The following is a 19919-nucleotide window of genomic DNA, read 5'->3' as shown; positions in this document are numbered from 1 at the left end:
ACCACCCCATTTTTCTTTTTCCATCTTTCAAGTCTTTTCTCTTAATCACCGCATTTCTAAGAACGCTCGAGCTAAACTATTCCTAAATTTCAAAACCACGGAAAGCCTCTCCCCCCCCCCACCTCCTCCATTAGAAAATCTGGAAACACATTCACAACTCTATCTTCGACTACTTGAACCTCAGTGTTAGTTATGAAAAAAATTAGTTGATCTACGCAACAGATTTGAAATTGAGAACACATCAGACTTGCATCTCCGCTTCCACGGACAGACAGACAAACGAGTAGACAGACAAACGAACAGACATAGACACTCTGAGTCTCAGAGAGAGAGAGAGAGAGAGAGAGAGAGAGAGAGAGAGAGAGAGAGAGAGAGAGAGAGAGAGAGAGACCCACTAGAAAACAACCTAAGCAGGTTACACGTCCATAAGCTTAACGGGCTAAAGAAAACGGCGTTGGATCCAGCGACCGACCTTGAGCACACCACATCATGAGTCGGCAGTTCCAGAACCAGGGAGCAAGAAGCTGTCTTGACGATTAGGTTGGTCAGCTGACGGCAAAAACTGGAAGAGAGGGAGAGAGGGAGGAAGTGCACACACACACACACACACACACACACACACACACCTACACGAACAGCCTGCGATTTCTAGTGATTTGATATTTGTGCTTGCCTCATGTGGTAATTAGGTAACTAAATTCAATAGATGATTCATCTGTTGTCTCATTGGCTTTAGCAAAGGGTGGTAAGAGAGGAAAACTAACCATCGTTATAACGTAAATGGTAATGACTCAACATCACACATGTTCGGCGAAAATGAGGAAAACATATGCTTACTGCAGCATACGTTCAAAAAGTAAATAGAAAAAAAAGAATGGTTTATATCGGGTCATGGCACACGAGGTGAAACGTGTAGATAGTAGCGCACGTCTAAGTTTTTATACATAAACGTAAAGCACAATATATATTTATATATATATATGTTTTGCCCCCACCCAATGCATTCCGCCTCAGATTTCGAGGAAAGGAGAGAGAGAGAGAGTTAGAGGAATGACCTAATTCGAGACAAATCATTCTGCCATTCGTAAGACTTCGGTACCTCACAACAACCTGATGTAGTGTGATTTTCCTTTCACTGTATCTGAACGACAGATGATCCTAGTAATGTTACGATGACATACAAATTCACAAACAATCATCTCCATAGTTGCCTAAGTGGGCCATCCGATGGAGTGAGTCAGAGCGCGTATATTGTCTGTCATGCCGTACGCAAATGACCATCACTTTATTCAACACATTTTTTCCTTTCTGCTTGGTTAAGATACTAATATGTGAATGCTAAAAGGTATGAACGATTAGAGGATGAAATAAGAATAAGATTCATCTCTATTTGATGAATGATATCATCGTTTGAGGTGGCAGGAAAGTAAAGATAATATGAAAATTGACATGGATTTTCAAGGGCCATCTAAATATATATATATATATATATATATATATATATATATATATATATATATATATATATATATATATATATATATATATATATATATATATATATATATATATATATATATATAATTTCCCTCCACACCAAACGATGACAGAAAGGACACAGACAAGCTAAAGGGGTAAAGATCAATAGCTGGTTCCACATTTGGACAGGGGTATTACGATCCTTTGTAAACATTCATCCCAAACTATGAGAGACCTGACTGACCAGTCGGAAGGAAACGTACCTAACCCACAGACCACATGAAACAAGGTCTTCATTAAAACTGTTGGCTGCTAGCAACCATGATAATGCAACAACTATGCAGCAACCAAAAAAATAATGATACTTCCAATACAATTTCATCTCAGTGTGTGTTCGCCATTTATATTCTTTTTTTTTTCTTTTTGTGACGACATTAGGCCCCTGCTACACAAACCCAACCCGTAACTTACCACCAACCTTAAGTAGAAAGAAAAAAACTTGCTCTTGCTTCAGCCTTCAGCGACTTATATTCATAGGTTGTCCTCGACTTATAGGGTGTCCCCGCTTTCCTTCCCGTCTCAAACGAAAACCAGCGTTGTTGACATAACGCCCACATTACGATGATGATGATGATTCGACAGATGATTAACAACCGCCCTCCCAAACTAGTCTGAAAATCCACTTCCTCTAGACTTTCACCGAACTGAAACTACATTCCCCAGGCATGTTCAAGTTACACTTTCTCGTCTGCTTTCTGGACACCGACCATCTCTTCAGCGCTGCGAATACTGACTGAGCATATGAAAAGATCCCTTAAGATGCTTAACATTTACTTATCAACTCTCCTACGATTACCCTTCAAAAGCTTTAGGCTTCCTATGGAAAAAAAAAAAAAAGAGAAATTTCTCGAAGAGACTGTTCTCCTTTTCGTCCAAAGACGATGATATAATACTACCACCAGTTTGGTAGATAGATAGATAGATAGATAGATATAGATAGATATAAATAGATCGGTAGATAGATAGATATAGATAGATCGATAGATAGATAGATACATACATACATAAATAGAAAGATATAGATAAATAGATGGATAGATAGATAGATAGATAGATACGAGGGTGGCTATAGAGACGGTTAAGGAGGGATGGCAGAATTCGTCTCGAGTCACAGGGACGTTCTCGCCTCTGCTGCTGCTTGGGGTCAAGACAGAATTAGCTACCAGTTGGCTCAGTGAGACCCCGCGCCACTTCCACAGTCATGGCCGGTTAGGTACCATGATCCAAACACTTTCCCTTTCTGATTTAGGACTGTGTAACTTTTCCCTCTTTTTTTTTCTTTTCCATGGGTGATACCCGCTTCTTGTGAGCGCTGGTGCCTCAAATCCTAAATGGGCTTGGAGAGGTTCCATTTTCTCTCTTAAATTTCTTTTTTTTTTTGATAATTATGTTGATATATGTAGTCAGGAAGGTAGATAGATAAGGGTTAGTTCATATCGCGTGACGATAGATATTGCTAGTAGCTGTGATGATACATTACATGCCATTATTCTTTAGTCTCTGGAATCGTCCACGCAATGCTGCTCTACGCGTATAAGAAAGAGGGCCATTGACCCCCCCCTCCACCCCACACGATATATATATATATATATATATATATATATATATATATATATATATATATATATATATATATAGTTGACCAATTCTAAGGGAATGATTAACCTTATCTGCAGAGTCCTTTGTTCTTCGTTTCCTTTGACTCATTGACTTAATCGCCAAAGACCGAAGCCAACCTGAAAGTAACGTTCCTTTCGCTATATCCACATTTTTTTTTTCTTTTTTACATTTCACCCGTTTTTAGTCGCTTTGGAAATGTGGTTGATATGCCTCAGTGGTTCGTTTTCATTTCGCCCCTCAAAGCGTTTTTCATCTTCTTTCTTATTGCAGAGAATAGGGCACGTTGTATAAAAGATGAAAGGACTGAATCACAATTACTGACTTACTTATGAATTCAAATGGTATCTGAGACAATTTTTTTTTTTTCAGTAGGGTGAGTTAAACTACAATGGGTAGGGTGGGCATGGTGCATAAACATCATTACAAATGCACCGTTATATACATAAAGTGTAACGTATGATGGATATTACAGTAGTATCAGTGGATATTTTGTAATGCTTGTGTGTCATAGTTATTGATAATGTGTGGATATTTATCTTTATCATTAAGGGAGATTAACAAAGTTCGTGGTACAAGGGGTCCATTGTTAACTGAAGTGTATCTATCACTCCTCTAACTTCACTTTACGAATGACATTCAAACGAGTAAACTCCTCCATCACAGCGAGTTGACAACACACATTCCAATTACTGTTGCTACTTCATCGCACAACGTACCAACCGAGTATGTGTGTTTACGTCAGAGTGTCGTAAAATTATGAGTGTCATCTGTTGACAGTTTATATCACAGTTTGCTTCTCACGGTTTCTTTATCATAGTCGATGAAATAATGAAGAAATCATCATTAGTCTGTTTTGTATCACGACCTGTGGAAATAATGAATAAATTCTTTAATGCATAGAACAATTCACCCTATAAAGCAGTGTACTTTTAAACGCACCCAAGGTTATAGCTGTCATTTTCAGACCTCCAGTCCAGCCAGTTATAACCATTCTGACAGCAAGCAGGTTGTATGGACAGTAATGTCACAAGGTTGACTCACGCAATGGGGGAGAAATGTAGTAATTCTGTATCTCGAAATCTCCTCAGTATGACCTTGGAGATTGAGGAATGGACTGACTTCTTGCCTGATTTGAGGACCTCCTTAGGTAAATCCCATGAGCACTTATTTTGTCACCTAAACCGCATTTCATATTGCCGTCTTGCTAAGATATTGCAATGGTGGTGTTTGCAGTCACTGGTATCAAAGTTACGAAGCATAAGACACACATGAGAGTTAACTGGTGAGTTGCATAGGATAAAAACGACGATGAATCATTGAAATGAACGTATCTGGCGAATATGTTAGCTGGAGATTAGGGTGTGAGCAATTGAGGCCATTCTTCGTTTGTCCTTGATATCTATATATATATATATATATATATATATATATATATATATATATATATATATATATATATATATATATATATATATCCCAAAATAACAGATGGACTCCTTGCGGTTAACGTTAATCCATTGCCACTTAAATAAGTCAGAACTTACGAAAGTGACACAGATCGTGACCTTAGTCACAGCCAGAAGAACATGATGCCATCTGGTTAACCTGAAGAAAACACGTGAACTAAGAAAGAGCATGTCATTCTTAGGCTCCCTGAGCATATCATTCTTTAGTGTGGCGTTGCCTCACAGTTAGTATGTTACGTCAGCTTCCTGTACGATTGCTTTGTCATCATGTTTATTGTATGGTGTCTTATTTCTTTCTCCTTCTTTGGGAGAGGTTTGGAATGGAGGGAGCTGAAAGGGAATATACATAAAAGCAAAGTCATTCAATTTGTAGCATGAGGGTCAGACAGACAGGCTGGTTTGAGTGCAAGGTTAGAAAGAAGGAAGTGGTGTAAGGAGACGTTGCAGTGGATGAACCCATGTGGGCTGCAATTTTCCCGCGACAGATACTTTATTACTGACCCCTTAGTGGCCCTTCGACTACAATCTTATCTTTGTGAATTCAAATTGGGCAGCACGTCCACCCCTACCTCTTCCCTTAAAACGCCATATCGGGCCAAATCGGTCAATCTTTTGAAGCTTTTTTTAAATTAACTTTCCCTGAGATGGGTGCTGGTCTGCTGGCCAAGATGGCTAATGTGGTGCTAAACGTATGACAGAGGTCATCTTGGCTGGGATATAATCCTACATCGCAACTTTTGCCAGGTCATTTTCTACCCTAGACATAGTTTGATCTTTCCACCTCGGATGACCCGTCTCATCAGGAAGAGAACATGTAGGGTCATGAGACTCTTGCTTTCCTCCAAGAACTCACTTTTGCTTTCATTTCTGATCAGTATCTCTGTAAACCTGTTCTCCGAGAAGCCAAGCACATCTTCGTGAAGGAGAGAGTGTGCTTGCGTGACTTTTTCATGGAAAGTATTTGCAATGATCAAAGCTTTCCTCTCCTCTACCGACCTGATTAATTTATAACTAACTTTTAAGCCATTAAAGTCGTCATGTTTTGGTACTTAATTTTCTCTAACTCACCTTTGGATGATTTGGATGATACAGTCCACGTCTTCCATCCCCTATTCCTGAATCTATGCCATTTCCAGTATTTTCTTCACGTTGGATCTTCTGTATAGTATCTGAGATCCAAGGTGTATGGTCAAGATAGCATCACTCTCTCTGATTCTAAAGGATCCGATCCCTATTCACTTGTGTCTTCTCTGCCTAAAAAAGAAAGACTTTATAACTTTCATATCTAATGACCCAGTACCAGAAATGGTTATGAGAAGTATGAATATAGGAGTTTTACGTATTGTGAGTAAATATATAAGCAAACCACGAGTAACTACGAGGACCATATCCATCTTGTTTTGAGCTGGAGTCAGAAACTTCCTGATGAAACTGTCAGAACCTTCAACACCGTCTCTGCACGGCCGCGTTCACTGAGCTACGAATTACCCACGAATACTTTTAACATTTGTGACGGAATCTGTTGCTCCTTCCTTTCATATATGTTTGTTGTTGTTGCTTTGCATCATAAGTTTTCTCAATCTAGAGTTTGGCATTACTGAAATACAGCAATCCTTATGTATTTGGGAAAATTCACAAATCATTATCTTTTTTCATATGTTTGATTTTTTTTTTTCTCTTTCAGCAATGTGCCATTAGCAAACGAGACATCGAAAAGGCTTCCATACTGCCACTAGCATATCGATCGATTGTATTTAACCAGATACATCGAGGTACATCAAGCACTAAGGCCTGCTGATGGCTACACTCACGTATGTACAAGGTGGGTGCTGCAATGTTCTTCGGTGACCCATTGGAGGTGGAGATCGGACGCTGCTTGTGACTCCCGTGAACAACCATTTTTGCTGGCGACCTTATGTGTTCGACGGTGTAATTGTAAAGGCGTCTGAGCGGCCATGGTCTGGGCCAGAAGAAGGACCGTATGATTGGGGTACATAGGATGGTCGAGTACATAGGTTCGAATCCTGGTTGCGACAGTCGGTCCACAATCAACCCTAAGAAATTGGTCGACGAAATGTGCACCTAGCTCAGGCTAGGGGGTATATATATATATGCATGTATAGGATGGCCTTCATTAGGGCCTCAGGTGCCCATGCAGTCTCAGCTAGCATAAAAATGAACACAGTGTAACAGGTAACAGTGGGGGACAGAATGAAGGGATATGTTGCATATCAGGGTCTTTCAACATTTCATGGTGGAACACCTGTAAAATATGCAAGCGTGGCGTTTGGCCAGAGTAATAATTGTGGTCACTGGTCACCAGAGAGACACAGGAGCTCAAAGGGTTCATGTTACATATCTCTTTATCTTTAAACGTCTTGTTAACTCAAGATTTACTATCTACAAAGATCTGCTCTCCTTACCTAAGACACACTTTATAAACCAGTTATTAACTGATGCACCTATTGTATTCAAACACACAAACGCACAGACATATTCAATATGCTCATCTACATACACTTGAAGAAATGTATCATAGTTGATTTTTTTTTACAGTGTTAGTGGTGGCTGCTGTGGTAGATATAACAGTAGCTATTGTGGTGGATAGGTCAGTGGCCACAGGGATGGACATGCTTGAGGCTCACGGGGTCGTACTCGTTGGTGGTCGTGGACATGGAGATGGGGGTTTGGGCGTGGTGGTCACTTGGATGGATATGGCATCGGCGGACGTGGTAGTGGAGTTCGTCTGTCCGTCCGTCCATCTTGGAGTGAGAGATGACACTGGATATCGATATTGCGGTCACTATAGTAAATACAGCGGCAGCGGTATGGGCTACATCGTTAGCTACGTCGTAGGAGATGGTGGTGGCGGACGAGCTGGGGGCGTTTGCAGTTGTGGCTATTGGTGGTGGCAGCCAAATCCATCACCAGTCATGGCAGTGGACACGGCAGCGGTGGATACAGGTGATGGTCTGCTGTGGTTAAGAGCCGGAGGAAGCGTTTATTAGTGGCTTCATGATGGACACCAGAAGTATGATTGGGGAAAAAGCTAACTACTACTGCTCCAGCTTTGGCTACGGCTGGCAGGTAGTGATGAACATCGAGACTAGAGAAGATGCGCTCACCTCTAGTATCGTATACCACCTTCTGTAAAGGAAGAAAAAAGCTTCCTTTGCTTCAATGATTTGCATCGTACTTACACGTAAGATGGAGTGCATACGAAATACATTCATCTGGACGTCTATCCCTTTGTCTACCCTTCCCATGACCTCAACTGGTCCCACACACCGGAGGATGTCATACGTTTTCCCTCGATTATATCGAAATCATCACAGAACTGGATTATCTGTCTTTTCTCGTCTTCAGGAACGGGTATCCCCAGCCAGACAACCGTGAAGAAGTCGGAGAGAACTGTCTGGCAGTGCTTAACAGCTTCTATGACGACGGCATCAGATGGCACGACGTTGCCTGCCACCACAAGAAGCCCATCATCTGTGAGCGCCGCCGAGATAGTCACTACGGCTGAGCTGGTCGACATCAACACTGGATCAACCTCTCTCCTGGAATTCACGCCTCTGGGTAGTGTGCACCAATGTATTCCTGTTGAAATCAAATGCTCAGTCTTCGGCAGCTGGTCAGGCTATCTTCTAGGATGTATTAACTTACGGAAATGCTGCTGTTGGGATTATCCTAGCTAATTTCTGACACCTTTCTCATACCATCTGTATCGTATCCCTTCACAGCCGTTTTACGACTGTGTCATTTTTTTTACTTATAGTCAGGATAGATGAAACTGAGTACTTAAGGCTTATGAATACAAACACACGATTTAATGACAAAGGGTAAAAGACTCTGCCTCCCTGGAGGTATATCATATATCACACATTAATTCCTCTCTCCAAAATGCCCCAGTTTAGTTTAGATAGTTTGTATCCATACTTCACTAAGATGGGCAAGCGATGAATACTGCTGTATTGTGTTAGGTGCCTTCATCATCAATCTCAAGGCTATCATGACCTACAATAGTCTGCATGACTTTCTCTGTTCCACATACACACATTTCGGAAGAGAGTAAGTTGCATGACCAACACGAACAACGAGAATGATAATCATCTTCTCGCACCCATATTACATCAGGTTTGTAGGTGCGGATGGAGCAGGAAGCGCTATTGCTGGGATTGCCACCAGTCCACGTCTTTCTGATCTCCATTCGTATTCTATGATAAGCGGTTTGTCTTGGTACCAAACACCGTGGTCTGATTAAGGGTTCCTGTGATCGTTTCGGTAACCTCTGGGATTCTCACTGCCTCTTCGTCTGTGAGGAGCGTCTGTCTTAGATCCACAGCATTAGTTATGAGAGAACTGAGCTTGTAGAAATCCCATGCAAACGCGTCGATGGCATTTTTTTTTGTCTTCTCTCAGTCTGGCAACTTTGCCGGAGTCGTCCAAAGCAGGAAACGCAGATATGAACTCAGTAGAAACACTTGCAAAGTGTTTGCCAAAAGCTGGATCTGCCCCCTCCACTCAAAACTTGCCTGTTTGGTTGGCTCCAGTGAAAGCACGAGACCTAAGTCAGGTCGCAATCCTTGCGACACCAGATGCATGGATTTAATGGTGCGAGTGGTACTTCCTGCGGCTTATTTCCTGCATCTGTGATAAAGTGGGTGTGGGTATAGTGTTGTGGATCCTCTTTCACAAAACATCCAGGCTGTAATGGATCACGCTTACGGCGGTCTTTACCTGGGTGTAGTGTACATCCACGTGGTTTGAGACAACACCTTTGGTCTTCCTCGCAAAATGACGAAAAGGGGAAGTCTTCTGTGGCATGTCAAGATTTAGCTGGTTCTAGGTGATCGTACATGACCAACACTGGTGTTTTGATGCTTTCGTCTTTTGAAGTACTCTCATCAATATGGCACTCGGTCGTTGGCTTGTCGTACTGATCTCTCTCTCCTATGTGGCCTTCATCAAGGAAGTAGCAATAAGGAAGAGATTAATCAAAGACCAGATGCACCTCATCGTCTTCTCTGGATCTGGTGTGCAGTGCACACTCACCACAGATTCAAACGGGCTTCTGCCCCATTGTCTGTACCACAACCATACTATCTTGGGTGAAAGTAGATATTATCATCTGCCACGTTGTCTGGCTGACGACCATCATCACCTGTCTTCTGGTTTGGGCAGTACCTCAAATTGGGCATGAACTTGCCTTTGTCTGAACATGGTGAGGAAATGCCCCGCTTAACCCACACCAGGTTCGTGAAAAGTGTGTTAACCTCTTGCTGGAAAAGCAGAAAAGTGAATCAACTTGATGTGTTCCGTTAGTCGCTCTATCATGACATCTTGAGTGTATGTCTCGGGTTGTGCATCATGTAAAACAAGCATTTTGCAATTTGCGTCGTACCTTTGATTAAATCCAGACAAATACTCGCTTATGGAAAATACACACAACCGCACGCATATTTAAGTGATTAGTGGAATTTCGAAGGATCTTTATCAAAATTAATCGAAAGATATAATCCTCATTATCAAAAAGTGAGAAAATCGTGGTTTTTAGGAGCAATGGTACTTACTGTGGTCGTCAGATAACCAAGTTCAATACACCCCTCCCTCAACTCTATGAGTCATTACCGGGAGCGAATAAAGGTGACAATTTAAGCGTAAAACATCAAAGTCACAAAAAAATACCTTGAGTCTACCACATCATTTGTCTGCCTTTGATCTTTAATCACGTGGTCAGTGGCATCAGTAAAGGTGACTATCATTGGTCATACTCAGATGATGTGAAAAGGGATGCAATAAGTTAGCATTAACGCGACAAGCGATCTATGATCTCTCATTAGATGGGTCGGAGACATTACAAAAGCAGGTCATTGGAAACAAGAAAGTGGACAAAAATCATAAAGAAAAATGGTACGTCATAATCGTGCCTTAAAGGAAATGAAATCTTCGCCCCTGAAATGTTAAGTAATATTTTTTTGTTCAGCCTTACGAAAGAGAGTTGATTATGAACCTTTAATTCAACATTAGCATAAAGTAATTGAAAAGAATTCATGATATAAAACAAAATATCCATGTACAAAAAATGGTATTCAGAATACTGACACATATAGAAAACTATATGCGGGGCACTAGAACTGATCTTACGAGCCTAATTGGTTTAAAGTCTAATATTTCGATTCATATGATCTTCCATCCTTTACAAATTTCATCAACATTAGGTTACAGGTATCTTATATTCCTTGGAAACGACATTCCCATTTTGTACACTGCTCAAAGACAACTACCGTCGTACAGTCACTGTCCAGAAAGAAACTGGATAAACGACAGCGGTAACGGGGACAGAACAAGGCTAATGTGCAGCAGCGGGGAGTCGGTGTTTGCTTAAAAAACTGCCGAGCGGAATTACATTTTCTTGTCAAGTTAAACTCCTTTTTCTTTACTTTTTTTTTTTTTTTTTTTTTTTACCAAACAACCCACTCGTGGGCCAATCAGGCCTCCTGTTGTCTGTCTTTCTCATGTAAACTCATGCCTAGACTGCAAATGGCGATGGAGTGGCTAACCCTCAATAATCATATACTCTTAAGGATTATCTGATGGTTGATCACTCTGCATTCTATGTACAATAACTAGAGCAGGTACAATTTCTCATTTTCTGTCAATCGTCTTTTCCCATTACAGTTACACACTCAAACATAGATTCATTCATCAACTAATCATATTACTTTTACCCTCATTATCTCATGCCACTTTGTCTCCCACAACCAACGTCTGAGATGCTACGAAGATTAATATGTAGATTATAATCCTAAGTAGTATGAAAAAGTGTGGTGCAAAAATCTGAGAGCAAAGTACTCATTCTTTAAGAGTGTGTGGGTTATGCACACTTTTCACTACACTGCTCATGTACTTCAGTGGATTGTCAATGCTCTGTCTGGATGGGGAAAGAAAAAGAAAATTATTTCTATTTTTTTTGAACAAAACCTTTCTAGTGCAAAATACGAGATACACTTTTTTTTTTTCTAAGTAAGAGACGATGAAATCTAGCTGGGAAAAAACTTGCCCCGATCATGAGTATCTCTCTCTCTCTCTCTCTCTCTCTCTCTCTCTCTCTCTCTCTCTCTCTCTCTCTCTCTCTCTCCTGGCCTAATGTTCTTGGTACCTAATGCATTCACCAAAAGGTCGATCTATCTCGTAATGCCAATTAGAGTTCAACTGCCCGGGGTATCAGTGATGACCTTGAAATGAAAGCCACGACGGAGCGTATATAAAGGTGGGGGTCTGCTTGGTGGGCACAATCCACTCTCAGACACGGTGGGTTTAACATCGTCCTCCTTGGCTGGTCATTGGTGGTGGTTGTGGTTGTGGTGGGGAGGTTTTGTGTGTTTGTGTGAGTGTGTGTGTGTGTGTGTGTGTGTGTGTGTGGGTGGGTGGGTGCGGGTGGGAGGATTATAACGAACGGGTGTTTTCGATAGGACTAACTGAGAGAAGGTACTGAGGTGGCCATCCCGCATTGGCTGATGAGATTTGGGGTCACATCAAAACTAACCAACCCCTTCCTCGACCCTTCTGGCATAGGATGAGGCGGAGGAGACCAGCAGAGGTGAAAGGAGAATGCTGACTGGTTGAACAGGTCTCTTGACATTCCAGTATCTTTCCCGGGTGATGTGAAGTGTATGATGAAGCAGACACCTTGCCAACCTAGGTTTATGGAACTGGTTACATGTTACCTTTTTGCTTTTAGTAAAGTAAGTGAGATACAGAGACTATACGAAGTGTGCACACTAATTTCTTTTTGGGTGCGATTACCAAGTTGTCGTCTGTGCATTGCGAATGTAGTAGAAATTATTTTAAGAAATACTGAAGTCACACTGTTGGAAATTCTACAGAAACCTTCAACTAATGTACAGTGAGAGTTAGAAACACCTGCTCAGTGTCTATGGTGAATAGCTGAAAATCTACAACGCTTTATGAATTGTTGATATGGTTCAAGGTAAGGTATTCTTGCCGTGCAGAGTGACAATACGCCAGAGCTTCTGAAACAATCTTTTTGCCTATCATTTTCCAATGTCATTATACTAAAAAGCGAAACCAGTTATACGATCCTGAGAGATCTATCATATTTACATGTATTTCAAAGTGGAAGCAAACCCAGTAGAAGGGGCAAGTGAAAAGGTTCTTGAAAAGGTCATTTAGAATTAGATGCATTAGAGGGAACAATATAAGTGCCGTTAAGGGAGACTTATTAGATTATAAACTGGTAACTATTCTTAAGATATTTCATGTGAGGCTGACTCTAGGTATCGTGTCAATTGTTATTTACAAGAGACGAAGTTTTACTTGTCACATGTTACGTGGAGAGAACGAGGCAAATGGGAGTCTCAATTTTGTAAGTGCATACGAAATTTCATCCTCTAAAGCGAGTTCATGGTATTGCAGATGAAGGCTGTGTCATTGTTGGCAGCCTTAGTAGCTGTGGCAACGGCCCAGCACAACTACGGTGGTAGTTACGGTGGTGGACGCGGCGTCGGCAGCAGCTTTGGTGGCGCCAGCAGTGTTGTAAGCACTGTCCACGGTGGAGGCCAAGGTTTAGGCGGAGGTGTCATCCTCGGAGGCGGTGGTGGTGGTGGTGGTGGTGGTGGCGGTGGCCGCTACGGTGTTGGCAGTGGTCGCGGCGCAGTCATCGTTCGCGGTGGTGGCAGCATTGCCGGCATCGTTCACGGTGGTGGCAGCAGCAGCAGCGGTGGTGCTAGGCTCGGTGGTAGAGGCCTTTATGGTGTGGTGAGTACTATCTCAGTGTGAGTACCTTCTTTAGTCTGTTGAACCACGAAATAAACAGTGTAGTTTGAAAGATACTCTGAGGTAAGCCAAAAGAAGAAGAAGAAGAAGAAGAAGAAGGAGAAGGAGAAGAAGAAGAAGAAGAAGAAGGAGAAGAAGAAGAAGAAGAAGAAGAAGAAGAAGAAGAAACTCGTAAGATGCTTTATCGTTTTCATGGTAGAGTTTTTGCATAACAGACGAGAATAGTGCATAAAGCGAAACACTAAATTCGAAGCAGAGAACTTGTTCCTCTTGTTAAACTAACTCTGAACTCTTATTCCTGACTCAGGTGGACTTCAGAACGAGAGAAAGCGAATACCACTTCTCATGGATTCACGACGGAGGTCATAAGTATGACTGGGAGAGCGCTATGTACTATTGCAGAGGGCTGGGTCCTGGTTGGAACGGAGTCAGTATCGAGACTTATCAAGAGGATGCTCTCATCTCTAGCATCATTGACCACGGTTAGCACAACATTCCCGAACTCCTTCCCCAATCTTAACATAATCTTTGCTACGCATTGTCAAGACTGCGATGGACTAAACTCCATATCGCGTCTATGCAGAACCTTCTTTTTTGCTTAGTTTTTTCCTCAACAACATCGCAAAGGAAAAAACAAGATGCTTAATGATGTTTATATTAAGGGTATTTCTCGTCTTTAATTCTGGGGATGAATTACGCCAATGTGAATGGATAACTTTATCTCTTTTTTTTCTCCTCCCACAGCTAGAGTGAAGTACATCTGGACGAGCGGGTATCGCAAAAACTATGACTTTGAGTGGGGTTCTGGTCTCAGATTCGAAGGACTCAACTGGTCTCACACCGGCGGGTAAGTCTTCGAGTCTTAATCACTAGCACAGTTTATCAAAGTTTCTTTTGTCGGTCGATACTTATTGTAAGTAATAATCTTAGAACTGATAAGGAAATGATACACTGGAACAATTCATGGTGTAGATGGATTTCTAAGCTCTTGTCGTGATAAGGATTGCCAATTTCCAAGATCTTGATGTGAGAAGTGCTTCTTCTAATTTCCAAGATCTTGATAAGTATTTCTCATTTTCAAAATCTTGACGTGATACTTATTTCTAACTTACAAGCTCTTGACGCAGACGTAAATGCGAATAAGAAGAGAGAAAGAATGCACTTACGTATCTACGTCAAGATTGGTCTTCAGTGTTATGATGTATTTCAGTTGGCTGGTTGGTAGTCGGTAGCCTTCTTCAGGCACTAAGGCTAATTATAAGACCGTCTCACACTCTCACTTACGCATGTGATCCTTGATGAACGAATGCCCTTGTGAAATCAGGTTGCCGAAAGTGCGTGGCACTATTTCCTACAATGTTGATTAACGTTACGATGGTTTCCAAGCGGTATACACATTGCTCGAAAAAACATATACTTTAAGAAACGCATAACCTTTGAAAAATAAAGATGAGTGCATTACTTCCTCAATGAAAAAATCGACTCGAAAACTCGCGCTGCGACTTTCTCTTTGTGGAACTCTTGAACAGGTTGCCTCACACCTCAGCGGCCGCAAGAGCAACATTAAAAAAAAGGAAAAAAAAAAACCTTCACAGTCAGCATAGGGAAGCAAAGTAACCAGAGTCTTAAACATTCGTATGACTCGCAGGTATGAGAGCTTCAACTCCTCCCTACACCAACGTCCATACTTAATCTTTTCTTTATTCCTCAGTAACGGCTATCCCCAGCCGGACAACCGTGAGAATAACAACGAACGCTGCCTGGCAGTACTCAACAACTTCTACAGCGACGGCATCAGGTGGCACGACATCGGCTGCCACCACGAGAAGCCCGTCATCTGTGAGCGCTACCATGGTAGAAGGCCTTACCACGGCTGAGCTGCTGCTGTCGCCTCAATCAAGTCTGTGGATTCTCTGTATCCAGGACCATAATACCGAGTTAATTTCTAATGTATCTTTCTGAAGAAATGTTGCTCATGAGATCGTCTTTAGCAACTTAATAAATTATTGGCCTTTGCTGGGTGGTCTTTTTTTTCACTCTTGATTACTTCTGACATCTCGAATATGATAATAGAATCGTTCCAGTCAAAAATACAGTCCACCATAATGTGTGCTCGTGGACCTGAAGTCTTGGAGTTGCCATTTTGTTTTCAGATCAGACTTTCTCCTTTGATCTCTCCCTCTCCTCCTTTGATCTGTTACGTCTTATGAATACCCCATTGCATTTTACTTGATCCATACGCACCAGCTTGCTAAAGGGTAGATGGCTCCAAATCAAGCAGAATATCACTGTTCACATCTTGATTACAATAACTAATCTTTTTCTTTATCACCGAAATTGCATCAGGCGACCTATCTTTCTTCTCTTCCCCCCTTTTTTGTCTGGTGTTTCATATTATTCTTCTTAACCAAAAGTAAATCAATTATTTACGTCTATTATCCTCCTGCTTTACCAAACTTTCTAATTCTGGTGTTCGTGTCCATTTTCTTTATGCACTCTGAATGTCTCTCTAACACTATGAGAATCCCAGTTCCCCCCAGTTCTGTCTCTTTATAATTGAAATCCCACATTCGTCGGTGCATTACCATTTCTGATAAGTCAGTGTTACACTGCATCGTATACCATTATGTTTGCTCCTTTATTGTTATCGTCGTATGTTTGTTCTGGGTCGCTTAAATCTTTTGGAGGAATTTAGGATATGCGTATCTTGGCTACCACTCCTCTTCCCATTATGTATTGCCTGAGTGGGTCATTCTTTATCATTTTTTCCTGAAACGTAAAGGCATCTTTTATCGAGAGGGACAATCTTTCCATCCTTGGACTTGTCTTTCTCGCATTAATATCACGTGCTCCTCTGGGTAAGAAAGGTAGACATCTCTTTAGTAAGCTTCGTTTCCGCGACTCCAGCAACATCTGGTTCACTTTCCCTGATAAGGTCCTTGAATTTGAACTCCTTAACATTATGCATGTATCGATCGACATTCATATACATTCTCCTCAGTCTGACAACATTATCTTTTAACACTCCTGCTCTCTATAGGGGTCCGTATGGTTTCCTCGACCTCTTGACCTATTTGCATGTCCAGTTTTCTGTATTTGTTTTGTTTTGTTTCGTCCAGTTTTTTGTTTTGCCTTTTTTTTTTTACTATATTCTTTGTTTGCATTCCTCTCTTCCATTCTGTGGGTGTGTGTGTGTGTGAGAGAGAGAGAGAGAGAGAGAGAGAGAGAGAGAGAGAGAGAGAGAGAGAGAGAGAGAGAGAGAGAGAGAGATTGTTCCTTTGGTAGCAGTGATGGCCAACGTGACTTCACGCCTGGACTCAAAACATGATATATGAGCTTCTAGTGATGTTCAAAAGGCGACATCGGGCAATCAGATCGTCCTCATACTAGAGGTGGTTGAACAACGTCACCGCCCTTTTCGAAGTTGTCTGGAAGGTAACGGACGACACTTAAATGGAAGGTACTTGTTTAGTACACTGATGGGATAGGGCTATTCAACATGCATCAGATGCCATGAAGATGCCTTAATGAATACAGGAAAGCTTCTTGTTTCAATCTGCCTCTTTCCTTGCGTTTATATATATATATATATATATATATATATATATATATATATTATATATATATATATATATATATATATATATATATATATATATATATATATATATATATATATATATATGTGTGTGTGTGTGTGTGTGTCTGTGTGTGTGACTTCATATGATTCAACAAGTTATCTCTTGAAAGAAACTAATTTAGGTACCTCTGGTATAAATCTATGACTATAAGATTAATCGTCACATGGACTGAGAAAAATTACAATAAATATAGAAGTATCTGCTTTATTTCATTTTCAGTGCAATAAATAATGAAGGAAGCTTAATGTAAGTTCAGTACACAAAATGTTCATCCTGTTGTTCTTAAGCACGAGGTATAATTCCAGGAGAGGTGATCCAGCGATGATGTCGACCAGCTCAGCCGTAGTGACTATCTCGGCGGCGCTCACAGATGATGGGCTTCTTGTGGTGGCAGGCAACGTCGTGCCATCTGATGCCGTCGTCATAGAAGTTGTTAAGCACTGCCAGACAGTTCTCTCCGCCTTCTTCACGGTTGTCTGGCTGGGGATACCCGTTCCTGAAGACGAAATGAGGATGTGTTAATGATATCTTTATGTATCCTTTCTTGCAATCTCAAATATCTGTAGTGTATGAAATCCTAACGAATCCAATTAGTATATAATTAATTCAATAATTCTACAAGAAACAGTTATCGTAAAGAGTTGCTCATTCTCAATGCATTAGAAAATTTCGAGTGTTTTATTTTTATGTTGAGTTTGATGTAAGGTCTTTCGAAAAAGAATATTTGGCAGCGTTTGGACTAGAACTTACCCGCCGGTGTGGGACCAGTTGAGGCCGTAGAACGGGTAACCAGAGGGCCAGGCAAAATCGTAACCTTCGCGATATCCGCCTGTCCAGATGTATTCCAGTTTATCTGAGGGAAAACAAGCAAGGAATCAATGTGCTGTCAAAGAGCGGTTCTTTATAAGCAAGAAAAGCAACGGAAAAGTTAACGATATTACTAGAAAAACATTTCTGATCGTGTACTCAATATGACAAGTAAATAATTATGAGATCATATGAGATGAAGCAACTGGACTTTACTAACACTGATATATGATGCTAGATATGAGTGCATCCTCTTCTTTGGTCTCAATGCTGACGCCCTGCCATCCTTGACCAAGGCTGGAGCAGTAATAGTTAGCTTTTTCCCAGTCATACTTCTGGTGTCCATCATGAAGCCATGAGAAGTGGTAGTCACTGTAGCCCTCAGTCAGGTCCACCTGGGTCAGTGATGAGACAGACATGTTAGTCATGAACATGACAGTAGGCAACGTTTGCAAAGTGGGATAATTTCTTCTCTTGACATATTTCCATTCTCTGTGCTTTATCTTGACACTAGTTTTGTTTTAGAGTTAAATGGGCATTTTTCACTGAAGCAATCATTGCAAGTGTCGTGATGGGTAATATATATGAATCAGTGACATTTCATCAAGACTAAAGTTCCTTGTAATGTCCATTTCCATAAATGAATCAACTCACCACTCCGTATCTGCCGCTGCCACCTCTGCCACCTCCTCCAGCAGCAACCACCGCACCACCACCGTATCCACTGCCGCCGTGTCCACGACTCTGGCTACTAATGACGGAATGGCTGCCACCGGCATTTCCACCATAACGGCCACCACCGTGACCTCCATATCTGCCACCACTACCATGTCCTACAGCATGGCTGACGGAAGCACCACGGCCACCACTACCATACCCGCCATAATGACCACCGTACCCGCCATAATGACCACCGTACCGACCGCCAACACCATGACTTATACCACGACTGATAAAGCCACCACTGCCGCCCCTGCCAGATCCACCACCGTGTCCACCATATCGACCACCACTTCCATGGTGGACGAATCCACCACGACTGCCGCCGCCATATCCACTGGAGTGGCTACCACGCCGAACCCCACCGCCAGATCCACTGCCTCCACTGACTATGACCCGTCGGCCTCCAGCATGTCCAGCCCTGTGGCTACCGCCATATGCACCACCATAACTGGTGGTATGTCCTACACTATAACCGCTGTGGGCAGCAACAGCAGCCACTACTGCCAGGAGGAACACAACTTTCATCTGAAAGAAATTGCCATTAGATATAACGTTATATAACTTTATATTTAGATGGACCATTCTACACGAAAATTTTACTTTATGGTGATAAAATTTCTTCCGTTAAAGAGAAAAACTGGTATGACTTTGATATTATTATGTATTATTGAAAGCCTATAGCTTGACCGGCATATTGTACATACCACCTCCACGGCCATCCAACATCCTTCCCTGACTCTTACTGACCACCATGACCATAATCATCCCTGTTACCACCGCCGTATGGTCTCACACCATCCCGTGCACACGCTTACTACTTTCACCACAAACAGTAAACAGAATCGTCCTGCACTTCTCGTATCCCACACTACCGTGGAGCAGAGTTGCTGCGAGATTCTCCCACTTACAATGGCGACGTCAATTATCCGCCGAAGTCAAAGAGAACGTTGCAACACCTGCCGTCTCCAGCAGGGGAATGGTGGTCATCATCTGGATTGTGTGCCTTATATACCGTGTCACTTTTCCTTCAATGTCATGGCTAAGGCTCTAGGCTGTCATTAAGTCTAAGAGAACATTAGTCATTACATTCCACAAGAAGATATTCGAGTTTCAAATTGGTTACCTTTGGTACCTGTTGAGTTGAGGAGGTTTTGGGGATTTCATGATGATTTCATTTATGCCATAAACTCGAAATATTGACTTTACCCTCCACTTATTCTCATCTTGAGGGTGACGGAGGAAAGCTACACCAAGAGTAACCATAGACATTGGAACTTGGTCACTGATTGGCTCATATCATTTATCAATTATTAGTATGTAAAAG

General features: G+C 41.7%; 2 protein-coding genes across 2 annotated transcripts; one reads left to right on the top strand and one right to left on the bottom strand.

Moving 5' to 3' along the window:
* The first annotated feature begins 11921 nt into the window (after window positions 1-11921).
* LOC139758360 (uncharacterized) lies at window positions 11922-15440 on the top strand. The gene is made up of 5 exons (XM_071679654.1): window positions 11922-11939; window positions 13065-13406; window positions 13732-13906; window positions 14169-14271; window positions 15136-15440. The coding sequence occupies exons 2-5, from the start codon at window positions 13065-13067 to the stop codon at window positions 15299-15301; spliced, it is 786 nt and encodes a 261-aa protein (XP_071535755.1). The 5' UTR covers window positions 11922-11939; the 3' UTR covers window positions 15302-15440.
* A 1813-nt stretch (window positions 15441-17253) lies between these two features.
* On the bottom strand, window positions 17254-19583 carry LOC139758358 (uncharacterized). The gene is made up of 5 exons (XM_071679651.1): window positions 19504-19583; window positions 18527-19120; window positions 18093-18267; window positions 17816-17918; window positions 17254-17561 (listed from the first exon to the last, which is right to left on the bottom strand). The coding sequence occupies exons 2-5, from the start codon at window positions 19118-19120 to the stop codon at window positions 17402-17404; spliced, it is 1032 nt and encodes a 343-aa protein (XP_071535752.1). The 5' UTR covers window positions 19504-19583; the 3' UTR covers window positions 17254-17401.
* Between the last annotated feature and the right edge of the window lie 336 nt (window positions 19584-19919).

The sequence above is a fragment of the Panulirus ornatus genome, chromosome 30, assembly GCF_036320965.1.
Source record: "Panulirus ornatus isolate Po-2019 chromosome 30, ASM3632096v1, whole genome shotgun sequence".
Taxonomy (NCBI): domain Eukaryota; kingdom Metazoa; phylum Arthropoda; class Malacostraca; order Decapoda; family Palinuridae; genus Panulirus; species Panulirus ornatus.
This window is presented reverse-complemented; position numbering and strand designations above follow the sequence as displayed.